The sequence below is a fragment of the Delphinus delphis genome, chromosome 2 (genome assembly GCF_949987515.2).
Source record: "Delphinus delphis chromosome 2, mDelDel1.2, whole genome shotgun sequence".
NCBI lineage: Eukaryota > Metazoa > Chordata > Mammalia > Artiodactyla > Delphinidae > Delphinus > Delphinus delphis.
Window position 1 is genome coordinate 26,385,601 of NC_082684.1, and position 25,170 is coordinate 26,410,770.

At 51.7% G+C, this 25,170-nt stretch overlaps 1 protein-coding gene across 1 annotated transcript in view; it reads right to left on the reverse strand.

The window, feature by feature from the left end:
• Window positions 1-9,564: 9,564 nt before the first annotated feature.
• Window positions 9,565-25,170, reverse strand: part of LRRC74A (leucine rich repeat containing 74A) — a 29,275-nt gene continuing 13,669 nt past the window's right edge. Inside the window, exons 8-15 of the mRNA XM_060001464.1 lie at window positions 21,637-21,722; window positions 21,076-21,270; window positions 17,116-17,211; window positions 16,596-16,742; window positions 12,184-12,291; window positions 11,203-11,285; window positions 10,073-10,220; window positions 9,565-9,666 (exon numbers count right to left, since the gene is read on the reverse strand). Coding sequence (XP_059857447.1) covers window positions 9,565-9,666; window positions 10,073-10,220; window positions 11,203-11,285; window positions 12,184-12,291; window positions 16,596-16,742; window positions 17,116-17,211; window positions 21,076-21,270; window positions 21,637-21,722 — 965 coding nt within the window. The remainder of the gene's footprint in view (window positions 9,667-10,072; window positions 10,221-11,202; window positions 11,286-12,183; window positions 12,292-16,595; window positions 16,743-17,115; window positions 17,212-21,075; window positions 21,271-21,636; window positions 21,723-25,170) is intronic.

The window sequence follows — 25,170 nt, forward strand, 5'->3', positions numbered from 1 at the left end:
CAGCCAAGCCCCGTTGCTTGTCCTTTGTCTCCACCGCACAGCGGCTGGCTCAGCCATTACCTGGCAGGGTGACTGCCTTGGGGGACAGTGGGGCCTGGGTCCAGGAGTGTCCTGCTTGGGAACTGCGCCGGGCTCTGCTAGCAGCAGGTAGGCGGAGGTCAGGGAGAAGAGGCAGGAAACCTCACCTCCAGTGGCGGGGAAAGGCCAGGTCCAGAGGGACCACGGCTCTGTCCTGGCAGCCCCTCAGCCCACAGCCTGGGCGAGACACTCCTGCCTGCAGCTTCGTCCCCAGGCTCCCACCAGTCTCAGGGATGAGAAAGCCCACCACCCTCCAGTTAGGGTGCACTTAGGGCTTGGCGAAGGGCCCAAGCCGTCGGTGTGCAGGGTCCCATGCATTCTCACAAAAGCCATAGGAGGTAGGTCCTATTATTGTAAGTGAGAGTCAGATTAGCTGAGAAGCGGGTTCCAGGCCACAGGGCTGCCACGTTTTCCCCCGCGCTGCCCTTCCTTTGCGGAAGTCATCGTGGTGGCAATGTTTGTGTGGCTGTCTGTTCAACGTGCGCCTCCCTGATCGGGCTTAAGCTCCACATCACTGAGTAGCGCTGCCCTTTGAATTCACACGTGGCCCATGACACACACAGGGCCTGGCACATAGTAAGACCCCCATAAAGAACAGGGGAAGGAGGGAAGGAGGGGGTTGAGTCAGGATTGCAACACAGGTTGGCCTGACGTCCCGCCCACACCCCTACCACCTGGCTGCACTGCCTCCATCTAACCCGCTCTCCCTTGACATACTTCTGCTGGGCCAGAGTAGGGCCAGATGGGGCCCTGCATCCACCCAGGCTGGGAAGTAGGAGTCACCCTGTCCACGCCCCATCAGGGGTCCTTACTACTGAGGCTCTGGGGAGGCTCTCCTTCATGGGACACCCCACTGGGCCAGCTGGTTCCTGACGTATTTATTGCCTCCCCAGCCCTGTGAGGCTGGGTGGCAGGGAGTGTGTCACCAGGGAGGCCTCTTCTGGAAGAAACACCTGTGATGATCTCCCAGTGAGCAATCCAGTCCTCAGCTTTCCCAGTGACCTTGGAACACCATAGGGTTCTTTCTGATTCCAGAGTTTGGCTGGAGCTGCAGCCTCGGGGCCAGTACTCCCACCGTCTGGAGCATCTGTGGGTGTTCACCCTAGACGTGTTTGCAGCGGGTGCCGCCAGGCTGCTGGGCGGTGTGTCTGCTGGAACCGTTCTCTGGAAACCCCATGGCTGGGCCGCTGAGAGCAAGGATCTGTTCACTCTTCTCCCATCCTTTGACTGGATCCACTCAATATCTCTGAGGTTCCCCCCAACTCTGCCCCAGTCACGGTGCTAAGCATGAGAGCCACGCATGGACAGCTCAGCCCAGATTCCAGGGGCTGACAGTCCAGCTGGGGAGGGCCATGTGTCACCAGTGGACGTGCAGAGTGATGGTGAGCGCAGGGAACCCTGGGAGGGTGGCTGGTACCTCCCAGGAGGCTTTGGGCTGCTCGTACCTCAGAGGGTGGAGCCCTGCTGAGAGGTTGGATATTTAGTGGCCACGCCCCCATCCCTTTCTTCTGTCACCTTTGCCCTCAGCCCACCTGTGCTCCCCTCGTCCCACCCACCTCCACACACTGTTCTTGGGAAAGGCTTGGGGGTGAGTCTTTTTGGCTTGGCCACTTTCCTCAACTGCCTTCCAGAAACCCCCATTCTGGGGCCCCCTCTTCCTCCCCGGTCTCTCCCCCTTGGTCTCCTCTGCTGGTTCTTCTTCTCACAGACCTTGCTAAGGATTCTGGAGCCCCCCAGGACTCAGGCCTTTGTCCCTTCACTTCCCTCTGCACTCAGACCCTCAGGGACCTCATCTGGTCTTGTGACGTTCAATATTATCTATATAACGTCCAGGACTTGCAAACACACCCCCGTCCAGGCCCCTCGTCCAAGCCCAGGCTTGGACTCCAACACCTGCTCCACCCCCCTCTGCAATGTCTAATAGACATCCCTAAACCAATTCCCAGTTTTCTCTCTCTCCACCCCCGACACCCAAATCTACTCCAGCAGAGTTCCCCTCAGCCAGCTCAGTGATGAGACTTCATTCCTCCAGATGCGGGGGGCCTGAGCCTGGGGGCCACGTGATGCCTCTCTTTCTCGCACAGCCAGTGCCCCCCCTGATGGGGAGCAAGGTTGGTGCCGCCTTTAGACACATCCAGGGTCCACCCACACCCATCACCCCAGCGCTTCCTCCTTCAGCTCTTGCCTCCATCATTGCAATAGTCTCTCCGTGGATTTTCCTGGTCCCGCCTTTAAATCCCTAAAGCCTATTCTTAACACAGCAGCCAGAACACCCTTTTCAAAGACGTCGGAGTCTGGCCCTCCTCCGCCCCAAACCCTGCAAGGGCCCATCTCACTCACACCCACGTTGCCCACAGGCCTCAAGGCCCCACTTGATCGGGCCCTGCTCCAACCTCACCTCCCGCCATGCTCTCCTTCCCTGTCTGCTCCAGCCTTGGGCTGCCTTACTGACCCTTAGAGGCCCCAGGCTGGCTCCTGTCCTGGGGCCCGTGCTCAGCCTGAAGAGCTCTTCCCCCAGATCCACATGGCTCTCCCTCACTGCCTTCAAGCGGTTGCTCAGATACCGCCCCTCACCCGTTTAAAATCATAACTTCCCCACCCCTAGCAATGACCTTCCTGAGCCACCGTACGCCGCTCTAGTTTTTCACCCATAGAACTTATTATCTTCTAACACTGTATGTGATTCACTTAGTTATTATGTTTATTACTTGTGGTCAGTCTCTTCCTGCTAGAATGGAAACGCTGTGTAAAAGATGGGTTTTATCATTTTTATTCATAGATGTATCCCAAACATACCCACAACAGCACCAGACACCTAGTAAGCCCTTAATAAATGTTTATTGAATTTAATTAAAGTCACTTACACTTTAATGTAAATAAATGTACATGTTTTCCCTCCCCCTTACATTGCAAGTTTTTCCCCACTAATTCAAGAAGGGTTTTTCCCCTGCATCACAGTGCTCTTGGGAAAAGTATTTGTCAGGGGTGGGGGGACTGTGAGTTTTATAGTCTTGAAATAACACTGAGTGGATGGAGGACCCACGGTGCAACCAGGACTCATGAAGGAGAAGCCGGGAGAGCTGCCTGCTGCCTCCCAAAAGGCAGGGTGTGGAGGTGGCAGCCTCTTGGGTGTGACAGAGAGAAAAGCGACAGCGCCTCACGCATGTTCATGGTGTGACTACAAGTGATTGCTCCAAGGACAGCGGTGAGGAGGGAGGTGCAGAGGACCGACAAGGGCAAATCCTCGGGGTTGAGTCCTCCAGCCCGTTTTCATGGCAAGATGGGCTCAGGAAGCAAACTGGACTCTGCGTCAGCAAGGTGTCTGTTCTCTGCGGGACGACCTGCAGAATCTACTCAGCGGGGCCCCCTTGCAAGGCCACGGGGTGGATTTGACGTTTATGCCATTGTCAGCTTTTTAAAATGTGTCATTTATTGTGATTTTTTTCGGCATTCTAAATATACATCTACTTTCTATACCTAACATTATATTTGTAAATTTGTATATATATATATATATATATATATTTAAAGAAGGTCCCCAGATTGTATAATCTCAGGCTCCAAGAACCTGCATCTTCCCCTGAGGGGGCAGATTGAGGGTTCTGGCCCGGGCTCCGCTGGTGTCGCTGAAGCCAGCTGCATTGCTGCCTTTTTCAGGTACCTAGAAAGAATTCGATTTCCCTGAGCCAGTTTGGAGTCCTGTTTTCTTAGAGCTGAAGCCGCTGTGCGGAGTCAGAGGACTCGTGGGATTGGAGCGCCCTCTACTGGAAAAATTGAGGTACAGCCGGGAGAGCGGTACACGCCAGGAGTGGCTGCACTGAAACCCCACTGTTAGGATTCTGGCAAGAAAGCAGGCGGGTCTGGGGGTTAGTACGCAGGCAAGCCCCTCCTGTCGGGCATGGACACATTCAAGTACACACATTGTGTCCTGTAATTCAAATGTGAGCATGCTTTTGTGTACACGTGTTCCATTCCCACTGCACCTGGGGTAACACCGCCTGGGATCGGCTGCAGTGCTATTCTGACCCTAACCTCCCGGAGGCAGCATCAGACTCCACAGGTTAAGGGCTTGGTCCCCCACAGACTGCTCCCACTTTGCTGCCAGCTACAAGTGGGGTTCCCCCAGGACACCTGCACTTCTGACTAGCCAGCTACACAGTAGGGGGTTCCCATCAAACTCCTCAGGTTTGGTAATTCACTGCAGTGACTCACAGAACTCACTGAACGTGCTATACCGATGCTGGCAGCTTTATTATAAAGGTTATGACTCAGGAGCAGCTGCATGAAGAGACGTGCAGGGCAAGATCTGGGAGGGAGGCAGAGCTTCTGTGCCCTCTCCCTGTGGAGTCGAGGCAAGTCACCTCCCAGGAAGCTCCCCTGGACCCTGGCGTCCAGCGTTTTCACCGGGGTTTCGTTACTTTTCATTACGCAGGCATGACTGATTGAACGCTGGCTAGTGAGTGAGCTCAGTCTCCAGCTCCCTGTCCTTCTATTGGCTGAAAGTCCCAACAACTGCTTACACGGTTGGTGTTTCCAGGAAGCTGTCTAGGTAGGGGCCCACCCTGGGTCACCTCGTTAGCATCACGAAGACACTCCTGTCACTCAGGAAATCCCGAGGGTTTTGAGGCATATGCCAGGAACTGGGAGAAAGACCTGTTATGCTCTTGATTATACGGTAGCATGTGGACACATGCACAAGGGCTAGTCTCATTCAGCCTGGGCACACAGAAACAAGTCAGCCCCACCCCAGCTCATCCACAGACCCACTAAGAGGTGGCAGAACAACACAGCAGCCCCCCGCCCCAGGGGTCACACCACTGTCCCTTCTTAAAAGGACCCGCTGAGCCCCAGAGAAGCCCCCTCCACCCCACACCACCCTCGGTTTCCCTTCCCCTCCAGGATGTCTGCTTCCTGGAGGAGAGCCGTTCCTTTCCTCTAGTTCAAGGCCACTGGTTGCAGCCAGTGCTTAGGACACAGGCTTGCCTTGCCAATCATCGTTTTCTTTTGTTTAGAACCAAACCAAGCGAAACCAATCCCAAGCCCCTGCTTGGCAAGGCAGCCTGGTCCTCTGAGGACAGACACTGCAGCTGCCACTGCAGCCACATACCAGAGGCTGCAGCGCGCACTGATGACCTGCAGGCCTGGCACCCAGAACCACGCCCACCAGCGTCACCGCTGCCACTGCTCAGGGACTCCATCCAGCTGCAAAGCCACAGCTGCTGGAGGAAGTTCTCCGTGGTCCTTGCCTCTTCGGAGGCTGGCTCCTGAACCGAGCCCGGAGACTGCGTGTCTGGTGTAGGCATGAGCCTATGTCCCAGCTGCGAGTCCCAGCTGCCCCTCTCAGGACCTGTAAACTGGCGCACTCCCAGCCCAGGAAGGGGATTCAGACCTCAGGAGCCAAGCAAAAGGCCAGATGTCCACTGCACCCCGACATTGCCCACACAGTGCTGCTGGCCCCTGGCCCTCCCACCTCCCTCCGATTTTTAAGATTCTGGGCAAATTCTTTCGATTTCATGCAAGTTTTAAGCCAAAGCCCAAGGTTGGAATGCCTCCCACGGTGTTTCAAAGACCCAGTAGTTGGGTGTTTCAAAGATGGCTGCTCAGTTTGGCCCCTAACGCCCTCCTGGACCTCAATCTCCCCGCACTTCTCCCTCATAGGAGAGGAACTCCGCTGTCATGAGGTCATGCTTACATTAAGCACTTACTGTGTGCCAGGCCTGGGGCTCAGTGTTTCACATGCAACTCTGCGGGGGCAGGGGTACCATTATCATCAATATATACAGATAAGGAAATTGAGATTCAGGAAGGTTGAGTGACTAGCTCACGGTCACAGAGCTGATCATTGGTGAAGCCACACAGAATTCAAACCGAGAACTGTCGAATGACAGAATTTGCATGCTTAACCACTTTACGGTTCTGGCACACAGAGATATTCCACACTCTTCCTTCTCATCTCCCATCTCACCTCCCCTGGCTCAATTTCTGAGCAACATAGTGGGCAGGGAGGGCACACCAACCTGACCTTGAGAATTCAGTCACATAGAGCATCATCAACTCTGCCTTTGCTTCCCCCTCCACTGGCCGGTCCAGCCTGGCCTGGAGCTCATGCTTGCTGATCAATTGAGTTATTTTTCTGTTTCTTACAGAAATGATGTAAACAGAGAAAGTGCATTTAAACTTCTCCCTGTAGATACAAAGCTGCGCAGAAGCCACAGAGGGGCAGGGGAGCACAGTGGTTAAGACCTCAGGGAGCCAGGGTCATATTGCCTGGGTCTGCATCTCAGCCTTGCTGCTTACTAGCAGAGGACTTTGGGCGAGATGCTTAACTTCTCCATGCCTGCATTTCCCCAGCTGTAAAATGGGGATGATTACAGACCTCACTGCATAGGGTCCCTGTGAGGATGCATAGAGTTAGTGCACATATATCAGAAGAAAACCATGATTCGAAAAGATACATGCACCCCAGTGTTCATTGCAGCACTATTTACAATAGCCAAGACATGGAAGCAACCTAAATGTCCATTGACAGAGGAGTGGATAAAGAAGATGTGGTATATATACACAATGGAATATTACTCAGCCGTAAAAAAGAATAAAATATTGCCATCTGCAGCAACTTGGATGGATCTAGAGATTGTCATATTAAGTGAAGTAAGTCAGACAAAGAAAAACAAATAACATATGATATCACCTGCGTGTGGAATCTTAAAAAAATGGTACAAATGAACTTATTTACAAAACAGAAATAGACTCACAGATGTAGAAAACCAGGGGAGAAAGGGAGGGGAGAGGGATAAATCGGGAGATTGGGATTGACATACACACACTACTATATATAAAATAGGTAACTCATAAGGACCTACTGTATAGCACAGGGAACTCTACTCAGTACTCTGTAATGACCTGTATGGGAAAAGAATCTAAAAAAGAGTGGATATATGTATATGTGAATATGTATACGTATATATGTAACAGAGTCACTTTGCTGTACACCTGAAACTAACACAACACTGTAAATCAACTAAACTCCAGTAAAAATTAAAACAAAACAGAGTTAGTGCACAAAGCCAAACTGAGCTGGGCATGGAAGGAGGGCATGGCCAGGGTACCATTCCCCTGCACTGCAGCTGACCCCCTTTGGTGCTGGGCTCACGGGCCAGCACCTCTGGGCCGTCTTTGACCTGACAGCCTCTCCTACTCCTGCAAGGCCTCTCTCCCTCCGCTTTGGTCTTCAGCTCCTGCTGGGGTCCTGCCTGCAGCCTCCTGACATGGCAAGCTGATAAAGTACGACTCAGCCCATTGTCAGTGGGCGTGCTCCTTGTGCCGTACCCTCACCCGATGGAGCAGACCTCCTCTGTAGTCTTGCCCAGCCCCAGGGTGGGCTGGCTGAGGGAGGGGACTGAATGTTTATGGAGCTCGTGCTAAGCACCGGACTGTCTTCCTCACAACAAGAGTGCGAGGTAGCTGTGAGTAACTTTGATTCATAATGAGGACACCAAGCCTTGGACAGGTCTGCCCAGGTGTCAGGCTGCTAGACCCTTTGGGGCTCTGATTTCATGTCAGGCTCCGTGGGGGCAGAAGTTTAGGAGATCAGGGAAAGGGCATAGGAAGGACTGCAAAGCAGTCTGATGGGAGCACAACCTTCAGGTGGATTTTGGAGCTGACGTGACACCTAGTGGCCACAAGTAGAAACTACTCCACAGTAGGGCAGGTTCCAGGGCAACCCGCAGACAGGCAGGGTTCTGGCTGGGCTTACGTGATGGGGGGTGGCAAGTGTCGAGGGGTGGCCTGGAGGGTCGGGGATGTTGGCTTCCCCATATCTCCATCATTCCCCCAAAGCTACCCAAGCAAAAAATAACATTTGATGAGAAAATGTGCTGCTTTTTCTAGTAAAGATGAAGAAAAGCATCTTGAGAAAACTTGCTGTTTTTATTGATCCCTAATCTATAGTCCATAACAAATTTTGATACTTCACAGCCTAATAATCTTCAGGGTTCCACCCAGACACCAGTAATTAATGAATGCTCAGTTACGGGCATGGACTTGATGGAGAATTTTATAGATTATAATAAACTTAAAAGACAGGCTCCCTGGCTTCAAGGGGATTTGATTTATTTCGGGAGTCAGAGCAAAGACATCTACATACCCTGATGAGTAGGGTGGACGTGAGTTTCAGCTCACAACCTCTTTATTGCGTTTCTTTATTTTCTTTTCATCATCCTAATTTTGACTGAGTCCATACAACCGTCCAATGAAAACTCAACTTCAAGTTAAGACTTTGAATAAGGGAAGGGAGGGGAAATATGCTGTGGGGAGGGGACACAGATTATTTCAAATAATGATTCTGCCAGGAGTGAGAAGTTTTTGCATCACCTCCATCCTCGATGAAGAAACAAAGTGAAATCTGAGGGCTGGTGCCTTGATTCCCAGATGCCATTTCAGCACTTCACTGGTGTTCCAAAGTGTGGGTTCCTGGGCACCCCCCAAACTTTCCACCACTTGCCCAAAACAATTGCCAAGTGAATGAGGTTTTTCATTTCACAGGTATTTTTTATTGAGCACTTACTATGAGCAGGCACTGTGCAGGTGCAAAGGAGGCGCACAAGACACTTCCTGCCCTTGTCCATCCCAAGGGTGACTGGCGAGGTTAATCAAAATCCTTGAAGGTACCCATTTCCCCCACCTGCTCAGTATATGCTGTTCTTGGTTAAACCTTCCCATCTTTTGCTAAGCTCCTCATGCCTCCCCAGTTTTCCAAGGAATTTTACAAAGAAATGCAGAATGGCAGATCCCTAGAACAGATGGGGATACCTTTTTTCAGCTGTCCCACTTTTCAGGTGGAACCATGAGCCTCCAAGTTCAGGTGGCCAGCTCCTGCTGGGCCACGGCTAGATGCCAGTTCCCTGAGCTCTCTCCACGTGACCCCCTGGCATTTGCTTCTAAAGGCCCCTGTCCTCATTTCCTGAGCATCTGTTCCCTCTGCCACTGCCTCCTGAATCTCAGCAATCTCCCCTTGACACAGTTTACAAGCACTGTGATGAATGCTTTTGTGCACTGACCTTCTCCCCACCGCTCTCTTCCACCACCTAGCAACCCCACGCTCTCCCAATTTGTTCTTTTAGCTCTTAACGAGGCCACCAAGGACGTGCCCCCTAAAACAGGAGGGTGCTCCCTGGGGGAAGGGCATGCCACCAGCAGCCCGGAGACCCAAGCTAGACTTTATTGCCTCGCTCACAGCCTTGGTGTCTTTCCGCCGAGGTTTCAGCCAGCTCTCCACCTCGTTCCAGCCACGAGCCAACGTGCCAGGAGTTCTCTGTCACTGAGGCTTCTTTCCAGACCAGACGTGTTGCTATGGCTTCGTCATTTTCAAGGAACTGGGTTGAAAGGTAAGGAGATAAGGCTGACCACCAACGTAGCCCCGTGGCTGATGGACAAGAGTGTTGGGACAGGCTCGAGTCCAAGCGAGACCACTTGTAAACCCATCTGTCATCTCGGCAGAGTGCTGAACGTGGTGAGGTTCGGCGTCAGCACAGGGATGGGCATGGGTTTACGCTGCCGCTGTCGGTAGGGCTTTGGTAGCAGACGCACCTGATCGCAAGCACGTGGGAAAAGCTATGGCAACGTGCACCTGGGATTGTTCACTAGCGCCCTCTGGAGGCAGCAGGGGCTGTGGGGGCAGGTAAAAGAGGCCCTTCACTTTCTCCCTAGTAGATTTCTGTGGATTTCGAATTTTTACAAGCAGATATTATTTGTATCAAAAAATGACAATGAAAAAATCATGCAACAGTAAAAATGACGCCCCTGCTCTTCAATGGGAACCAACAGAGCTGCAGTGTGTGACCTGAGGGGAACTTGAGGTGCACACAAGAGCTCGCCACTTGGGTCCTGAGACCTCAGTTCTGCCTCTCCATGGCCACGTGACCTCATCTGCAAAGCTGGAGGGTTGCTGGACCTGGACCCGGTCTCCTGACCTCTGCCCTGTGCTCTTTCCCACCAGCATCCCAAGGAACAGGAGGCCGTACTTCAGGGAGGGCAGGCGGGGAGGTCCAGGACACAGGCACAGAGTAGGGGGGCCTGGGGTGGTGTGCAAGCCTGAGCCACCCTGCGGGTGTCGGGGTGCTTGCCGGATGATGGTGTCACTCCTGAATGACAGCATCACGTGCCAGCCCCTTCTGTGCATTGTCTCCACTTGATTCTTATGAGAGTCTCTCAGGTGCTGTGGTTATCACCCCATTCTAAAGACTTGGAGACTGAGAGCTCTGCGCACGGCCGCACCCTTACTAGCTAGAGCAGGGTTGCAGCTGGGTCAGTCTGCGGTGGCTTCTCCACGCATGAGAGATGCTGATGGGGGCAAGGACGGAGGTGTTGGGAGAAGGCTGTGGGGCAGGACCAGATGGGGGCCTCCTCTGACAGACTCCTTAGGGATTCCATGAGACAACAAGCCGCAGGGCCTTATGGACCAGCCTGCAGACCAGCAGGGTTCTGCAGCCTCGGCGAGGAGGAGTGGGTCCTGGCACCATGCAGACCGGGGTGCTGAGGCCACAGCTGCCCCTCTCTGGCCACAAGCACTTGGCTCTGTGCTTTCCTTCTCTAAAGCTCCGATCATTATTCACAGCATGGGCGTGTACTAGTGCCCGTTGGGCGCTGTGAGAATTCAGGCACCCGTCTGGTGACTGGCGGAGCACCTGGCACGTGGTAAGGGCTCATGGATGTTGGTTGCTGTTATGACCGTTATCATGGTCCTTTCCGAGCTCTTCAAGGAGTTCAGCCTAAGTCATAACCTGCCTGGTTGCCTAAACTCCAGCAGCGTTGAAAGACCTGCAGTTCCTCAGTGCACCGTGCTGGCCCACAGTTTGGACTTGGTACTTCCCGTCCTCTGTCCTCCTGTCTGTCTGTGTGACACCCCCTTCCCCCCGGTGATACCTCTTCTTTGGGCCACTGTGATACCTGTACACGCCCCCAACTGCCCCTCTCGCCACACCAGGGCCTAACCATTTGCTGTTTGTGTCACCTCCTATCTGCTACAGGGCGGCCCCAGGAGCCAGGGTGCCCTAGAGGGAACCGGGGGCCTGCCCAGGGCAGAAGGGTAGCCCAGACAGGGCCGGACGGCGGGGCTGGGCTGACCTGAAGTCCACCATATCTGTCTTCTCACCCAGCTTCTTTATCAGCTCCCTGACTTGGTACCGGTTTATGGGGACCTTGTTCTGCTGAGGAAGCAGATAGAACATGCAAGGTCAATGGAGCTCTCTGCTCCCCCCAGACCTCTCCTGTCTCCCCCCCCCCCCCACACACACACTCCACAATGCCTCACTGCCCTTGGGACCATGGCTGGCAACAGTTTCCTCAGTTCAGAAGAAACTGAACCCACACCATGCAGGGCAGGAATAAGCGTCCCCGCCCATGTCTGTGGGCCACTGCCCAGACTCCAGAGCCCCTCTTTTCTCTGGGGAGCAATAGGGGTGAAGGAGATGGGGACCCAGCTGGAGTAGGCGGCAACTTTGCAGCATGGGAAGTTCATCCTTACCTCCCTGCTACCGAGTCTGGCCGGCCCTCTTTACCACGGGCCTGGCACCGAGGGTCTTATCCCCCCACCTGGGCTCCCATGAAGTCCTATTCTTGCAGGGCCTGTCCTTCCTAGGGCTGCCCTGGTGACAGACCTCTTCATGCTTGCATTTCAGGGGGCCCTCAGCACCTCCATCATACCCCACGTGTGAAGGTGTGGGATTTCAGGCAAGATGATAGGGCCAAAGGCGAAATACTGGGGTTTTGGGATGTGGTCTTTTCTCCCACTCCCTTTTAAAATCTGCCCAGTGGCCACATGCAATGGGAGAAAGACCTAGGAGATGAAGAATGTGTGTCTTCAGGCAGCATCTTGGGTCACCAGCGGCACCCAGACGTGCAGTACAGAGAATGACTTCAGCAGGCAGTTGAAGGAGGCCTTAGGTGTCCCTCTGGGTCTAGATAAAGCAGTGGATAAGTTGGCTTCTCACAGCCAATCCCAAGGAGCTCTTTGAGGTGCTCACGCTGTGGCCCGTCTGTCTCTCTCTCTCACACACACCCCTGCGCGTGCACACATAGTACCTGTGTCCACAGGAATCCACACACCTGTATCATAGCTTTCCGGAACTCGCCCACAGGCATTGTCGTCCCTCCACGAGGGTTCAAGCTCCTGAAGAAGTCCAGGACTGAGATTTTGTGCTGGTCTGCATAGCTCTGAGAGAAGCAGGAGACACCAGGAGCCTTGTAATATCTATACCAACTCCCCCCAACACCCCCCCAACCCCAGCTTCCCACCCCTGCCCACCCAGACCGAGGTCTGAGCTCAGGCAGAGCCACACGCCACGATGCTTCTGTGTCTGCCCCACATACACTGAGCTCTCCTGCCATTCCACGTTCCACAGGTGGAAGGACTGGAGTTGACCCTGCTGAGCGAACTGTGGGAACAGTTTGGAGGGAATAGGGCGGTGATCATGTTTACATGTATTATTTAGTTTTGAAGTTGTCCTGCTAAGACTAGCAAAGATGGTGCTCTATGTACGTGGGTGGGCTGTTGTTAACTCAGAAACCAAAAGACCGAACCGCAGCCAGGTAGTGGGACAGGCAGGACAGGCTCCCGGTGTTCACAGAATTCTCATCGTTTTATACAAATACTTATATGGAGACATACTGTGTTAGAGTATTTAAAAATAATATTTCACTGTTTTCAATTCAAAGATATTCCCTACTCACATTTTAAGGAAAGTATAGATTAATAGAAAGAAGAAAATTAAAAATAATCCATAAATCCAGTCCCACCATCCAGAGGTAGCACCTTGATGTATATTTTTTCATCTACCTGTCTATCTATCTGTCTGTCTATCTATCTATCTATCTATCTATCTATCTATCTATCTATCTATCTATCTACCTGTCTATCTATCTATCTACCTGTCTATCTATCTATCTCTCTATCTACCTGTCTATCTATCTACCTGTCTATCTATCTACCTACCTATCTATCTATTAAACATACTGTTTTATAAAGTGCACTGTATTAATATATTGTGAATTTTCCAATACTATTAAAATATTCTTTTGGGTCCTTTTTTAGTATCTTTTTGTTTCTTTTCCCTTCTGACTCTCGAAAGGCCATAGGCAAGGCCCAGCTTTCTCGATAGATATTTCTGCAGACACCCTGCTCACAGAGGAATTCCTTGGGGATCAGTCCCTGGTCCCTGCTCTCCTCTCCCCACACTTCCCTCTCTGGTGTGCGTTGCCTACACCAGCCCACCCCGGGGTGAATCCCACCTACGCGTCCAGTTCTGCATCCCCAGCAGCTGCTCGCATGTCCATGCTGAACCCCACCGACACCTCAATCCTACACGTCTAAAGCAAACCTCCGTCAGCTGAACTCTGCAATCTGTTACTGCGTGCTGCGGCAGATACCATGGGCGGGCTCTCAACACCCCCTCCGCTTCCTTCACAGCCCGCCTCTCTATAACAGAGGCTGGAAAACTAAAAACCAGAATTCCCCAAGCCCCCTTGAAGCTACGGGTCAGAATGGGATGGGTTTCGCCAAGCCCTTGGGTGACGCATATGTGTGACCCGTGTGATCTGGAGAGAGCAGGCTGCTGGCAGCCATGGGGGTGGCTTCCCAATTCAGCGGGCGATTCCTGATTGGGCGGCTTCCTGACCTAGGCAGAAGCAGCAGTCGTCCTGGCTAGCCAGTTGGGGTGTCTGGGGAGCCATTTCTGGAATCTAAACATAGAGTCTTTCTTCAGCCCTCCTAATGTCTCTGGGGTCTATCGCTCGTAATAGATCCCTCTTTGCTTAACCTAGCGGAGTGGATTCTGTGGTCAGCAACTGAGAGCCTTGATGGGCATAAGGGCCTGTTACTTTGGTAGGTGCTTTTGATAAGACCCAACGTAGCTCCTGCCCCGGAGGAGTTCAGAGTCTTGCGGTGAAAGGGTGAAGGAGAGGGCTGCAGGAGCGTGTGGCAAGGGCATATACCCTTGACCAGGAAACCTGAGAAGGGTTGCCCGAGGACGTGACACTCTGGGTGCAGACCTAGAGAGCGAGGAGGAGTGAGTGAGACACAGAGGAAGGGTATTTAGGCAGAGGGACTCGGAGTTAATGTTAAGAGAGAACTGATGCAAAAAGGAATGGGGAGGGACTTCCCTGGTGGCGCAGTGGTTAAGAATCCGCCTGCCGATGCAGAAGACACGGGTTTGAGCCCTGGTCCGGGAAGATCCCACATGCCGCGGAGCAACTAAGCTGGTGCGCCACAACTACTGAGCCTGCGCTCTAGAGCCCGTGAGCCACAACTACTGAGCCTGCACTCTGGAATCCACGAGCCGCAACTACTGAAGCCCGCGCGCCTAGAGCCAGTGCTCCACAACAACTCCAGCACTCCACAACAGTGCTCCGCGCACCGCAAGGGAGACTAGCCCCTGCTCGCCGCAACTAGAGAAAGCCCGTGCGCAGCAACGAAGACCCAACACAGCCAAAAATAAATAAACAAATAAATAAATTTAAAAAAAAAAAAAGGAATGGGGAGAAATCCAGTGGGGCTGAAATGTAGAGGAGGGGGGGAGGATGGGAGGGATGAGGCCAGAGCGGGAGGCGGGGCCAGGGGGCGGTCCCTTTTCCCCACAGGACTTCCCTACTGCTGGCAATGTTTCCATCGTTCTTTTGGTCCACTGGGCTTAAAAATTGGGGGTTATCTTTGGCTCTCTCCTCTCCCCACACACCTCCCTTCTCCCAACACACACACACACACACACACACACACACACACACACACACAGCCACTCACCAAGTCCTGGAGATGCTCCATAAAGATATCTCCTACATCTGTACCTCCACTCTCACTGTCCTTTTCAGCCAAGTTACCGTTCTAGGTCTGGAATACTACAATAGTGTCCTCATTGGTGTTCCCAGTCTCATATCTACCCCCTCAGTTCATTTCCCTCCCAGTTGCCAGAAAAATTACCCCTCAGTCCTGTTGGATTTACATCACAGCCTCTGCTCAACAACTCGCACTGGCTCCCTGCTCCCTGTGGACTCAAACCTCACTCTGAGCCTAAAATCTGAGGACTGCTGCATCCAGCTCCAGCCTCTCTTTGCAGCCTTGACTCCCAGGCTTCCCTTGAGACCAGCGCCACACGGTCCGGTTCCCACGCCCCAGACACACTGCGAGCCACTCCCGCTCTGCTCCTTCGCTGGTTGGCATTCTCTTCCCTCCCTCTCTCTGTTGCTCACCTGCATCTTTTCCGCTTGTCAAGGCCCTTGCCCAGCCCCACCTCTGCCAGGAAGCATCCTTCTCTGGTTGCCTGCAGTGACCTCTAGCTTGGATTGTATTTGCTGCCTTTGTCACTTGTTTATTATTTATCATATGACACTTTCTATTAGAAATGACTGTGTCTGTCCCATCTTCCCAACCCGATTGTCGGGCCCCCGAGGGGAAGGACTGTGGTTTACACTGTATGTATCGTTGAGGCTCTCCTCTGGGATCCCTTTTCTACACTGTTTTAAAACAAGGAGCAAGTTCCCACTTTGCATCGGATAACCCCATTCCCACTCTTCTTGCAAAACAGGTTTCCCCTCAGTTCCACCTGACATCATCTTACTTGAAAAGATATAAAAATACTTCATACCGCTTTGCCTTCTAGAACTTTTCATACAATGATAGTTTTCATGCCAGAGCTCTCCTCTTTGGTTCTGGAAACTAAGGCATAGAGCAGACCAACCAGGGGCAGGAAGCAGCCCCAGTGGCAAACACCATGAAGAACCGTGTTTACACGGCACCTTCCCAGCTCCTGCTGCCTCAGGTGGCAATGGTCCTGCACCCAGCAGCAGGTGAGAGCTGGTGGTAGAAACACCAGGCCTGGGCAGTCACTGCTGTGTGAGGCTGTCCGACCAGAGGAGCTATAACATCTCTTCCAGCTCTAACATTCTCTGAGTTTTTATTTCCACTGTTTCATCTGCCTCCTGTGACTGCCAGACACAATCTAAGACTTGAGCCAGGGGCAAGGTGACTATGAGGTATAAAACACTTGAGGGCTCCTTGTTAGCTGAAGCCACCAGATAGCCATCCCGACCACAGGGTCAGGACGTCGTGGCATCCTTACCAGCTATTGGAAAGAGCCTGCATGAACTGTGTGCTTCTTGCCTGCCAAGCATTGCTCTAAGTCGTGTGTAGTATAGAATTTAATCTTCACAGCACCCTGTGGGGTGGGTGCTATTATCATGCCCATTTTACAGGTGACGAGACTGAAGTACAGAGCACTTCAGTCACTCGTCTTTCGTTGCAATGGAGGAGCCTGGCTGGTAGAAACCATCGTATTCCAAGGCCCTCCCACTTCAGCCAGTTCTCAGTCCTTCCTCTGGGAGCCAAAAGGAATATTCCACAGCCGAGATGTTCCTTGTCAGCGAGGACTGTGCAGACTCTCTGGGGGAGGAGAAACTCTAGGAAGCTGAGCCAAAGGTCAGCGCTTTCCAGGGGTCCCTGGGGGCTCTTGGAGGAAAGCAGGGCTCACCTGGATCAGTTTCACAGGGTTCGTCCACATGAAGAGGTTTTTCTTGTTAGAGAGGCCTTGCACTGCTTTGTACATCACGTCCAGCTGGGGGTGGATGGCACACACCCCATCCAATATTTTCACAAACTGCTCTGACACCAGCACATTCTGAAGCAGGGAGAGAGGGGACCCATCCAGAGGAGGGTACTGCCATCGTGCCATCTCCCAGACCAGCGGACTCTCCCAAGCAAAGTCTGGGGGTCCCCCTGTCTTTGCTTCTGGTGTTCCTCCTCTCTGCCCTCAGGCCCACTGGGGGTGCAGGTCCTGGGTTCCCAGGATCTGGTAAATAATTTCACACCATGATGTTTTTGACCGAATGGCTACTCCTACGGAAAGGACCTCTGGAAGGGGCAGAGTCGTACTCTAAAAGGAGTAGCCTTTTCATGGAGCAGTTCTGTGAGGGCCCTGAGGACTAGAGCTGGCATAGTGGCCATGGTAACTGGCTTGCTCCCAAGTACAAGCAAACAATTTGATCACTTACGGAAATGTCAATGTCCTCCATCTTGGATTTGGGGTTCCTCTTGATGGACAGGATAAGTAACACAGCCCCATCCATACTTAGAGGGTTCAGGTAAAGCTGTGGGAGGAAGGGCGAGGCAGAAGGAGGCAGAGATGAGGACAGGAGAGCCTGGCTCAGAGCATGGTTTCCATTTCCTCCCATCAAATCTCAATCTCTGTCTTCCTCCCAGACTTCTCTGTAAGCACGCATCTCCCTGTCTATTTGTCATCCATTCACTTGTCCATCTCACTGCTCACCCATCCATCCATCCATCCATCCATCCATCATCCATCCGTCCATCCATCCATCCATCCATCACCCATCCATCCATCCATCCATCCATCACCCATCCATCCATCCATCCATCCATCATCCATCCATCCATCATCCATCCGTCCATCCATCCATCCATCACCCATCCATCCATCCATCCGTCCATCCATCCATCCATCACCCATCCATCCATCCATCCATCATCCATCCATCCACCACCCATCCATCATCCATCCGTCCATCCATCCATCACCCATCCATCCATCCATCCATCCATCCATCATCCATCCATCCATCCATCCATCCATCATCCATCCATCACCCATCCATCCATCCATCCATCCATCATCCATTCATCCATCCATCCATCCATCATCCATCCATCCATCCATCCATCCATCATCCATCCATCCATCCATCCATCATCCATCCATCCATCATCCATCCATCCATCCATCATCCATCCATCCATCATCCATCCATCCATCCATCCATCATCCATCCATCCATCCATCATCCATCCGTCCATCCATCCATCCATCATCCATCCATCATCCATCCATCCATCCATCCATCCATCCATCATCCATCCATCATCCATCCATCCATCCATCCATCCATCCATCATCCATCCATCATCCATCCATCCATCCATCCATCCATCCATCCATCCAAATATCCATCCAACAATCATCCACGTGCCAGTCACTGGGTTGAGCACCGAGGGATGCACAGGCAAACATGACAAGATCTCTGCCCTCAGGTAGCTTACACTCTAGAGGGGGACACAGGCAAACAAGCAAATGACATCTGAAGTGCGATGATGGCAATGACAGAGGTACCCACTGGTACCGTAGAAAACGAGGGAAGGGACATCCAGTATGGTGGAGGGGACATTTGAGCTAAGCCTTGCAGGACTAATGGGGATTAGCTAGGGATGAAGAAGGCAGACAGTCCCAGAGGAGGGAATAAGGTGCAACAAAGAAGACAAGGGGGGCTTCCCTGGTGGCGCAGTGGTTGAGAGTCCGCCTGCCGATGCAGGGGACGTGGGTTCGTGCCCTGGTCCTGGAAGATCCCACATGCCGCGGAGCGGCTGGGCCCATGAGCCATGGCCGCTGAGCCCGCGCATCTGGAGCCTGTGCTCCAGAACAGGAGAAGCCACAACAGTGAGAGGTCTGCGTACCGCAGAAGAAAAAAAAAATAGAAGACAAGGGAAGGCAAGTGCAAAGGTGCAGAGGTGTGTGGGGAAAAGTAAACGTTTCATGAGCAGGAGCAGAGAGCGTGAGGCTACAGAGCTGTGATGGGTCAGATTGCACAGGACTTGGGGGCTTAGCTAAGTACTCAGGGCTTTATCTCAATGGTACTGTGAGCCACTGCAGCGTGGTATGGAGGTTAACAGCAGGGAGCACGGAGCCCATTGGCTCTGCTTACTAGTTTTCTGGTCTTGTGTCAGTTCCCTGACTACTGTGTACCTATCGCCTAGGGCTGCACAGAGGGGTCAATACATAACTTCAGGTAAAGCATTCAAAAGAGTGCACGGTACATAGTAAGCAGCCAATGAATGTCACTTATTATTATTGAAGGCTTTCAGCTGATGGTTTCCTGATGAGGCTGACCAAAACTCTATGTCAGGGGGTTCCCAGGCTCTTTCAGTACTCCAGTGAGAAAAGACAGCCTGGAGCCCTGCCCTCATAGGGCTTAGCATCTAGAATCTTTGGTTTGACTCACGTGCGGGGGGAATTCCTTATTTTTCCAAGATTAAGAAAAGGAGGGCTGGGGCTGGCTGTGGAGAGCAACAGGTAATTTCTGTGGCAAAACTGATGTGGCCTCCACATACGACCAAACTAAAAGGTATATTTTAAGATTTTTTTTCTTTCACTTATAAAACAATTTAAAAAATTAAAATAAAATATTTGGTCTTCGTAGAAAAAATTTAAAAAGCAGTAGAAAAAAATGTTAGCATTGCTTATATCCCACTAACCAGAGAAAATCCTTTGCCATTTTGCTGAGGCAGCATTTTAGTCTTAAAATTCAGATTCTCTGAACTTTCCTTGGCTTCATTGGCCACCGACTGAGGCTCAGTCCTTTGCAGGCTGGGTCAGTCTCTCTTCTCTGAGTCACACTTGGTGCCCCTCCAGCCAGGCCGGCCTCTGAGCTCCCCCAGTCACTAGACGGCCACCTGGTCTGGTCTGCAGTCAGCACGCTCCCTCCACAGGTTGGAATCTGACTCCCTGTCGTCACCTCAGCAGCTCTAAGGTGGCTGTCCTCTCGGATGGTGGCTCACCTTCACTGATTCCTAACTCCCATTCTTCTTCTACCAGCACTCCCATGTCCTTGGTCCCCCCGAGTCATCTCCACATCTTGCGGGAGTTGGAGCTGCAGTGGAAAGCCAGGTAGAGCTGACATCCCTCTGCCTCTTGCTAGCTGCACGGCCTGACAAATCACACAGCCTCAGTCTTCTCATCTGACAAGTGGGGCTACTGGAGCCCTCCTGGTAGGGCTGGGCCATGAAGAAGGAGGCAAATCACTTGATATGGAACCTGGCTTGTGGTAGGAGTCCCAGAAAGGGGACCTATTAATAGAAGTCCTCATCTTACATCAGTTCCCAACTTCCCATGAACTTCTATGTTATAAATTAGTGTCTATGAGCAAATTGATTTAAAATGAAATATGTATTCATTCTTTCACTTAATAAATATTCAATGGGCATCTGCTCTATGCCCAGGACTCTGCTAGGTACGGGGGATATAGTAATGGGCAAAGCCAAACACGTCTTTGTCTTCAGGAAACTTTCGAACTAGTGGTGACAGACAGTCAAATAGTCACTCAAATGAGAGTATAAGGAAAAACTCCGGTGAGTTCTGTGTGAAGGGGCAAACAGGATGTGAGTGTTCCTGCAGGGTCCCTGGGGAATTGCTGCTCCAGCTGTGCTCTGAGGCAGACCAGCAATTGAGGCCAGTGGAGGGAGCACTGCAGGCCCTGCGGGAACGGAGATGAAAAAAGACCCCGAGGCCATGGCTGGAGTGCGGGGGAGAGTGTGGGGGTAAACTGAGGCTGGAGAAGCACACAGGGTGAGAGAACGGGTTTTGAGCAACAGAGGCCATGGTGGGGGGGTGCCTAAGTGGGAGGAGAGTAGGTGTGGGTGGGGATGGGAGTCAGATTTACGCTCAGAATCCGCACTCTGGCCGCAGTGTGGAGAAAACCTGGAGGAGGGAGTTCCCTGGTGGTCCAGTGGTTAGGACTCGGCACTTTCACTGCCAGGGCCGGGGTTCAATCCCTGGTCTGGGAACTAAGATCCCGCAGGTCTCTCAGCAAAGAAAAGCAAAGAAACTGGAGGAGACCCAGATGGGAGCAAGGAAGACCCTACCCTGTGCCAGGTGAGAGCAGAGGGTGACACTGGGTTTACAGCAGAGAGACAGCCAAGAACGTACGCATATATGAAGCACAAGGTAGATTTTCTCTCCAGCAACATCCAGCCCCATCGTCCTGCTGCCCCCACGCCAATACACACAGACACACACGTGCATGCACACACATGGACACACGGACACATACACAGATGCACACACATGGAAGCATGGACACACACGTGAATGCACGGACACACACACACACACACACACAAATGCAGGCACAAGATGTCCCGTTCCCAGCTCGGGTGAAGACTACCTTCAGAACTTTGAGGCTTTCATTCAACTCCAATCCTTTGCTGATTTTGGACAGCCCTTCATTGTTGATGTTGTTGCTGCTGAGGTCTAGGTAGGCCAGGGAGTTGTTGAGTCTGAGGACCTCCCCTAAGGCTGCAGCCCCCTCGTTCCCAAAGCTGTTCATGGAGAGATCCAGTTTCTTCAGGGACACGTTAGCCTGCAGGGGAAGGGAGAACGGCAGCGGCATGAAGGCTGCATGCAACTCATCCAGCCAACGGGCCCCAATTTTTGTCCCCTGCTCTCATCCAGACAGGGTGCTCAGTGGTCCCCAGGAGGGAGATCAGCCAGATCTTCCCAGATCCCTCCCAGCTGGGCTCAGAGTCTCCAGTACTCTTGAGGCTCATTCCCTTTGGGCTGAGGTCATTCCCTACCCCCTAGTTAAACTGTCGCCTTGAAGTACCCCCAAAGATGCCAACTAGGTTTCAGCAGGGTGAATTTACCCATGGGGAAGGGTTCAAGGTGGCTGACTCAAGGGCTTGGCCGTCCTCACCAGGGCTCAACACACCACTCCCGGAGGGCTTACCCGGAGACCGCTGCACAAGGCCACCACTCCCTGGATGTAGAGGTGGTTCCAGCTCAGGTCCAGCGACTGGAGCCCCACGTTGAGGGCTGTGGGAGGGAAGGAGTCATCTCAGTGTCCACCACACCCCAGAGAACCCAGCCCTACCAAGCGGGCTCTCAGGGTTGGCAGAGGTCCATCACATTGGGGATAAGGATCGCTCAATCCTCATGCAAAGCAAAACACGTAGGTAATAATTCATCAGTTATTCATTTAAACACAGAATTCTAAGATGATTCCCAAGGCTGGCAACAACGTAGTAAAATACTCATACATTGCAGGTGGCAAGCAAATGGCATACTCTATTTGGCAAAAACTATCTGGTCACAGACATTTTCCTGTTAAAATCTGTTTACTCTATCTCACAGCAATGTCACCCCTGAGACTCTTCCTAAGGAGACAGTACAGGATCTAAGAAAAGCGACAAGCTTGTAGATGTTTTCCCTGGCATCACTTATAAAAGTAAGGTTTGTGACTCACAGGGGAAGGGTAAAGCATAACATAACTATCCATCTGGTGGAAGATTAAACAACCATTAAAACAGATGGAGAGAGCACGGCAAACCTTGTATTTACATAGGAACACTATGGTGGGCATGGTGTGTGGTACTGCGCGATGTCTTTTTCATGGAGACCTATGGGAGCAGTGGAGGCCTCAGAATTTCCATCCGGGAGGGCTTTAGGGATACAACCAGGTGGAAGTGTGGAGGCATCAGGCTTGTCTAGAAGTTGGGTTTGCACAGAAATTGCACATTTTTTTAACTTAAAGATGCTTTTGCTCACGTGCTACATAGGGCTGGGAAAGCATCCTATTTAAACACTTCATCATTGTTATTTTTATCTGGGGAGGGTGGATGTGCCGAGGACACCATTGGAAGGAGAGACTAAAGTGCTCTTGAAGGATTACTGAGTGGGAGGAATCGCCTTCAGGCCCAGGAAAAATGTGTTATTCTGTTTTATTTATTTATTTTATTATTTTTTTAAAAAGTCTTTGGCTGCATTGGGTTTTCGTTGTTGAAAGCGGGCTTTTCTCTAGTTGCAGCGAGCGGGGGCTACTCTTCGTTGCTGTGTGCGGGCTTCTCATTGCAGTGGCTTCTCTTGTTGCAGAGCACGGGCTCTAGGCACACGGGCTTCAGTAGTTGTGGCTCGCGGGCTCTAGAGCGCAGGCTCAGTAGCTGTGGCGCACGGGCTTAGTTACTCCGCAGCATGTGGGATCTTCCTGGACCAGGGCTCGAACCTGTGTCCCCTGCATTGGCAGGCGGATTCTTAACCACTGCGCCACCAGGGAAGCCCCTGTTTTATTTTTTATGGACAGAACACTCTGTACTGATCATGTCTTTCTCGTGTCAACCACCAGGACAGACTTTCAGGAAAGTGCATAATACCTTCTATTATATTGAGAACAAACTTTTGTCCTGCCTTCATTCTCTCTCCCTGCCTGTCTCCCTCATCCTATTCTTATTTTTCTCTCCTCTTCTGTGCCAAGTCCCTCACTGAAGTTAAACCTTTTTTTTTAAAGATTTTTTTTTGATGTGGACCATTTTTAAAGTCTTTATTGAATTTGTTACAATATTGCTTCTGTTTTGTGTTTTGCTTTTTTGGCCACGAGGCATGCGGGATCCTAGCTCCCCGACCAGGGATCGAACCTGCCCCCCTTGCATTGGAAGGCAAAGTCTTAACCACGGGACCATCAGGGAAGTCCCTTAAGTTAAACCTTGCAAGCCTGCCTCTCTTAAATGGCTACAAAATTAAAATTTTAATTCTGTTCTCAACACTTACTAGCTTTGTGACCTTAAACAGGTTACTTATCCTTCCATACTTCTGTTTTCTTATTTATAAAATAGAGATGTTAACCTGTACAAGGTTTTTTTTTGTGAGGATTGATGTAAAAAGCCTAGTATGATGCCTGTCACATGGTAATCATCTTATATTTGGTAGCTTTAATAATAATAAAGATTCTTTTAAAAACTGCGTATAGGGCTTCCCTGGTGGCGCAGTGGTTGAGAGTCCGCCTGCCGATGCAGGGGACATGGGTTCGCGCCCCGGTCCGGGAAGATCCCACATGCCGTGGAGCGGCTGGGCCTGTGAGCCATGGCCGCTGAGCCTCCGTGTCCGGAGGCTGTGCTCTGCAACAGGAGAGGCCACAACAGTGAGAGGTCCGCGTACCGCAAAAAAAAAAAAAAAAAAAAAAAAAAGTCCTCCACGGCCAAAAAGGCCAAAAAGGCCAAAACTCGACTCCTAACTCCTGCCCCCCGCCCCCATACTGTTACTCCCTGAGTTTTCCCTCTAAGTAAATGACACCTGCCTCTAACCAGTGACTGAAACAAGAGTCGTGAGGCTATCTCTCCCTTCCCTCCTTCTTCACATCAGCAAGTCCTTTCGGCTTTACTTGCAAAGTATATTCTGAATCCATCCACTGCCCAGGCACTACCTCCTCCCTGAGCTCACGCTGTTGTCCTGTTTAGCCTGGACCCCCACACCAGCCTCCTGACCAGCCTCCCTCTTCCATTCCTGTCCTCATCAGCTGCGGGCTTCACACAGCACATCTGCCCCTGCACGCCGTACCGTTTCGCCCCACGCTCACATCCTCCACGACTCCTCGTCGTGCGCCGCGTGGATCCCAGGCTCCTTGTGTTCCATGGCTCCCGCGGCCCGACGTCAGGGGCTGCAGGCAACAACCTCTTCTCCTTCCATCCTCCTCCCCTGTCCCCTCTGCTCCAGCCACACTGGCCCCCCAGTTCCTCAAACAGGACGCGCTCCATTCTTTCTGCCTGGAGCCCTGTGTGTCCAGACCCTAGCACGGCTCTTTCTTCTTTGATATTCAGGTTTCAACAAAGAGCCACCCTCCCTGTGGGGCTTCCCTCACCACTCCATCTAGATTAGCGTCCCATCCCTACTGCTAGGAGTCCTTTCCTTTTCTACTCATTCCCCCCAGGAATGAGCATTTAGGTTTCTTTCTTTTATAACACTTTTGCAGTGAAACCTCCCCAGACATCTCTCGCTGTGTATGTGTGAGAGCGTCTCTGAGACATGTATAGAGGGGAAACTGTGTCATAGAAAATATATACATTTTTGACGTTAGTAAACACTGTCCGATTGTTCTCCAAAGCGCCTTTACCTAGTAGACTTGTGAGTGTTCCTATTTCTTGCTTGTATTAGCCCTTGATGTTCTCTGACGGGAAATTTTTACAGCTCTGCTAGATGACAAGGGAGATCTTTTTGTTGTTTTATTTTTCGTGTTTCTAAACATGGGCACTTGGCTTTCTATTGTCACCGTCCATATGCTTTGACCATTGTTTCATTGGGAGTCTTTATCACTGCCTAATGGAGCTATAGGAGCTTTTATCAATATTCTGAAGAGTAATCTTCTATATGATACAAATTCTGCACATTTCTACTCCTTAACTATTGCTTGTTTTCTATCATTGCCCCACAATGTCTTTTATCACAAGCAAGTTTTAAACTTACTGTTGTCAAATATATGAATCGTTTCTGTTAC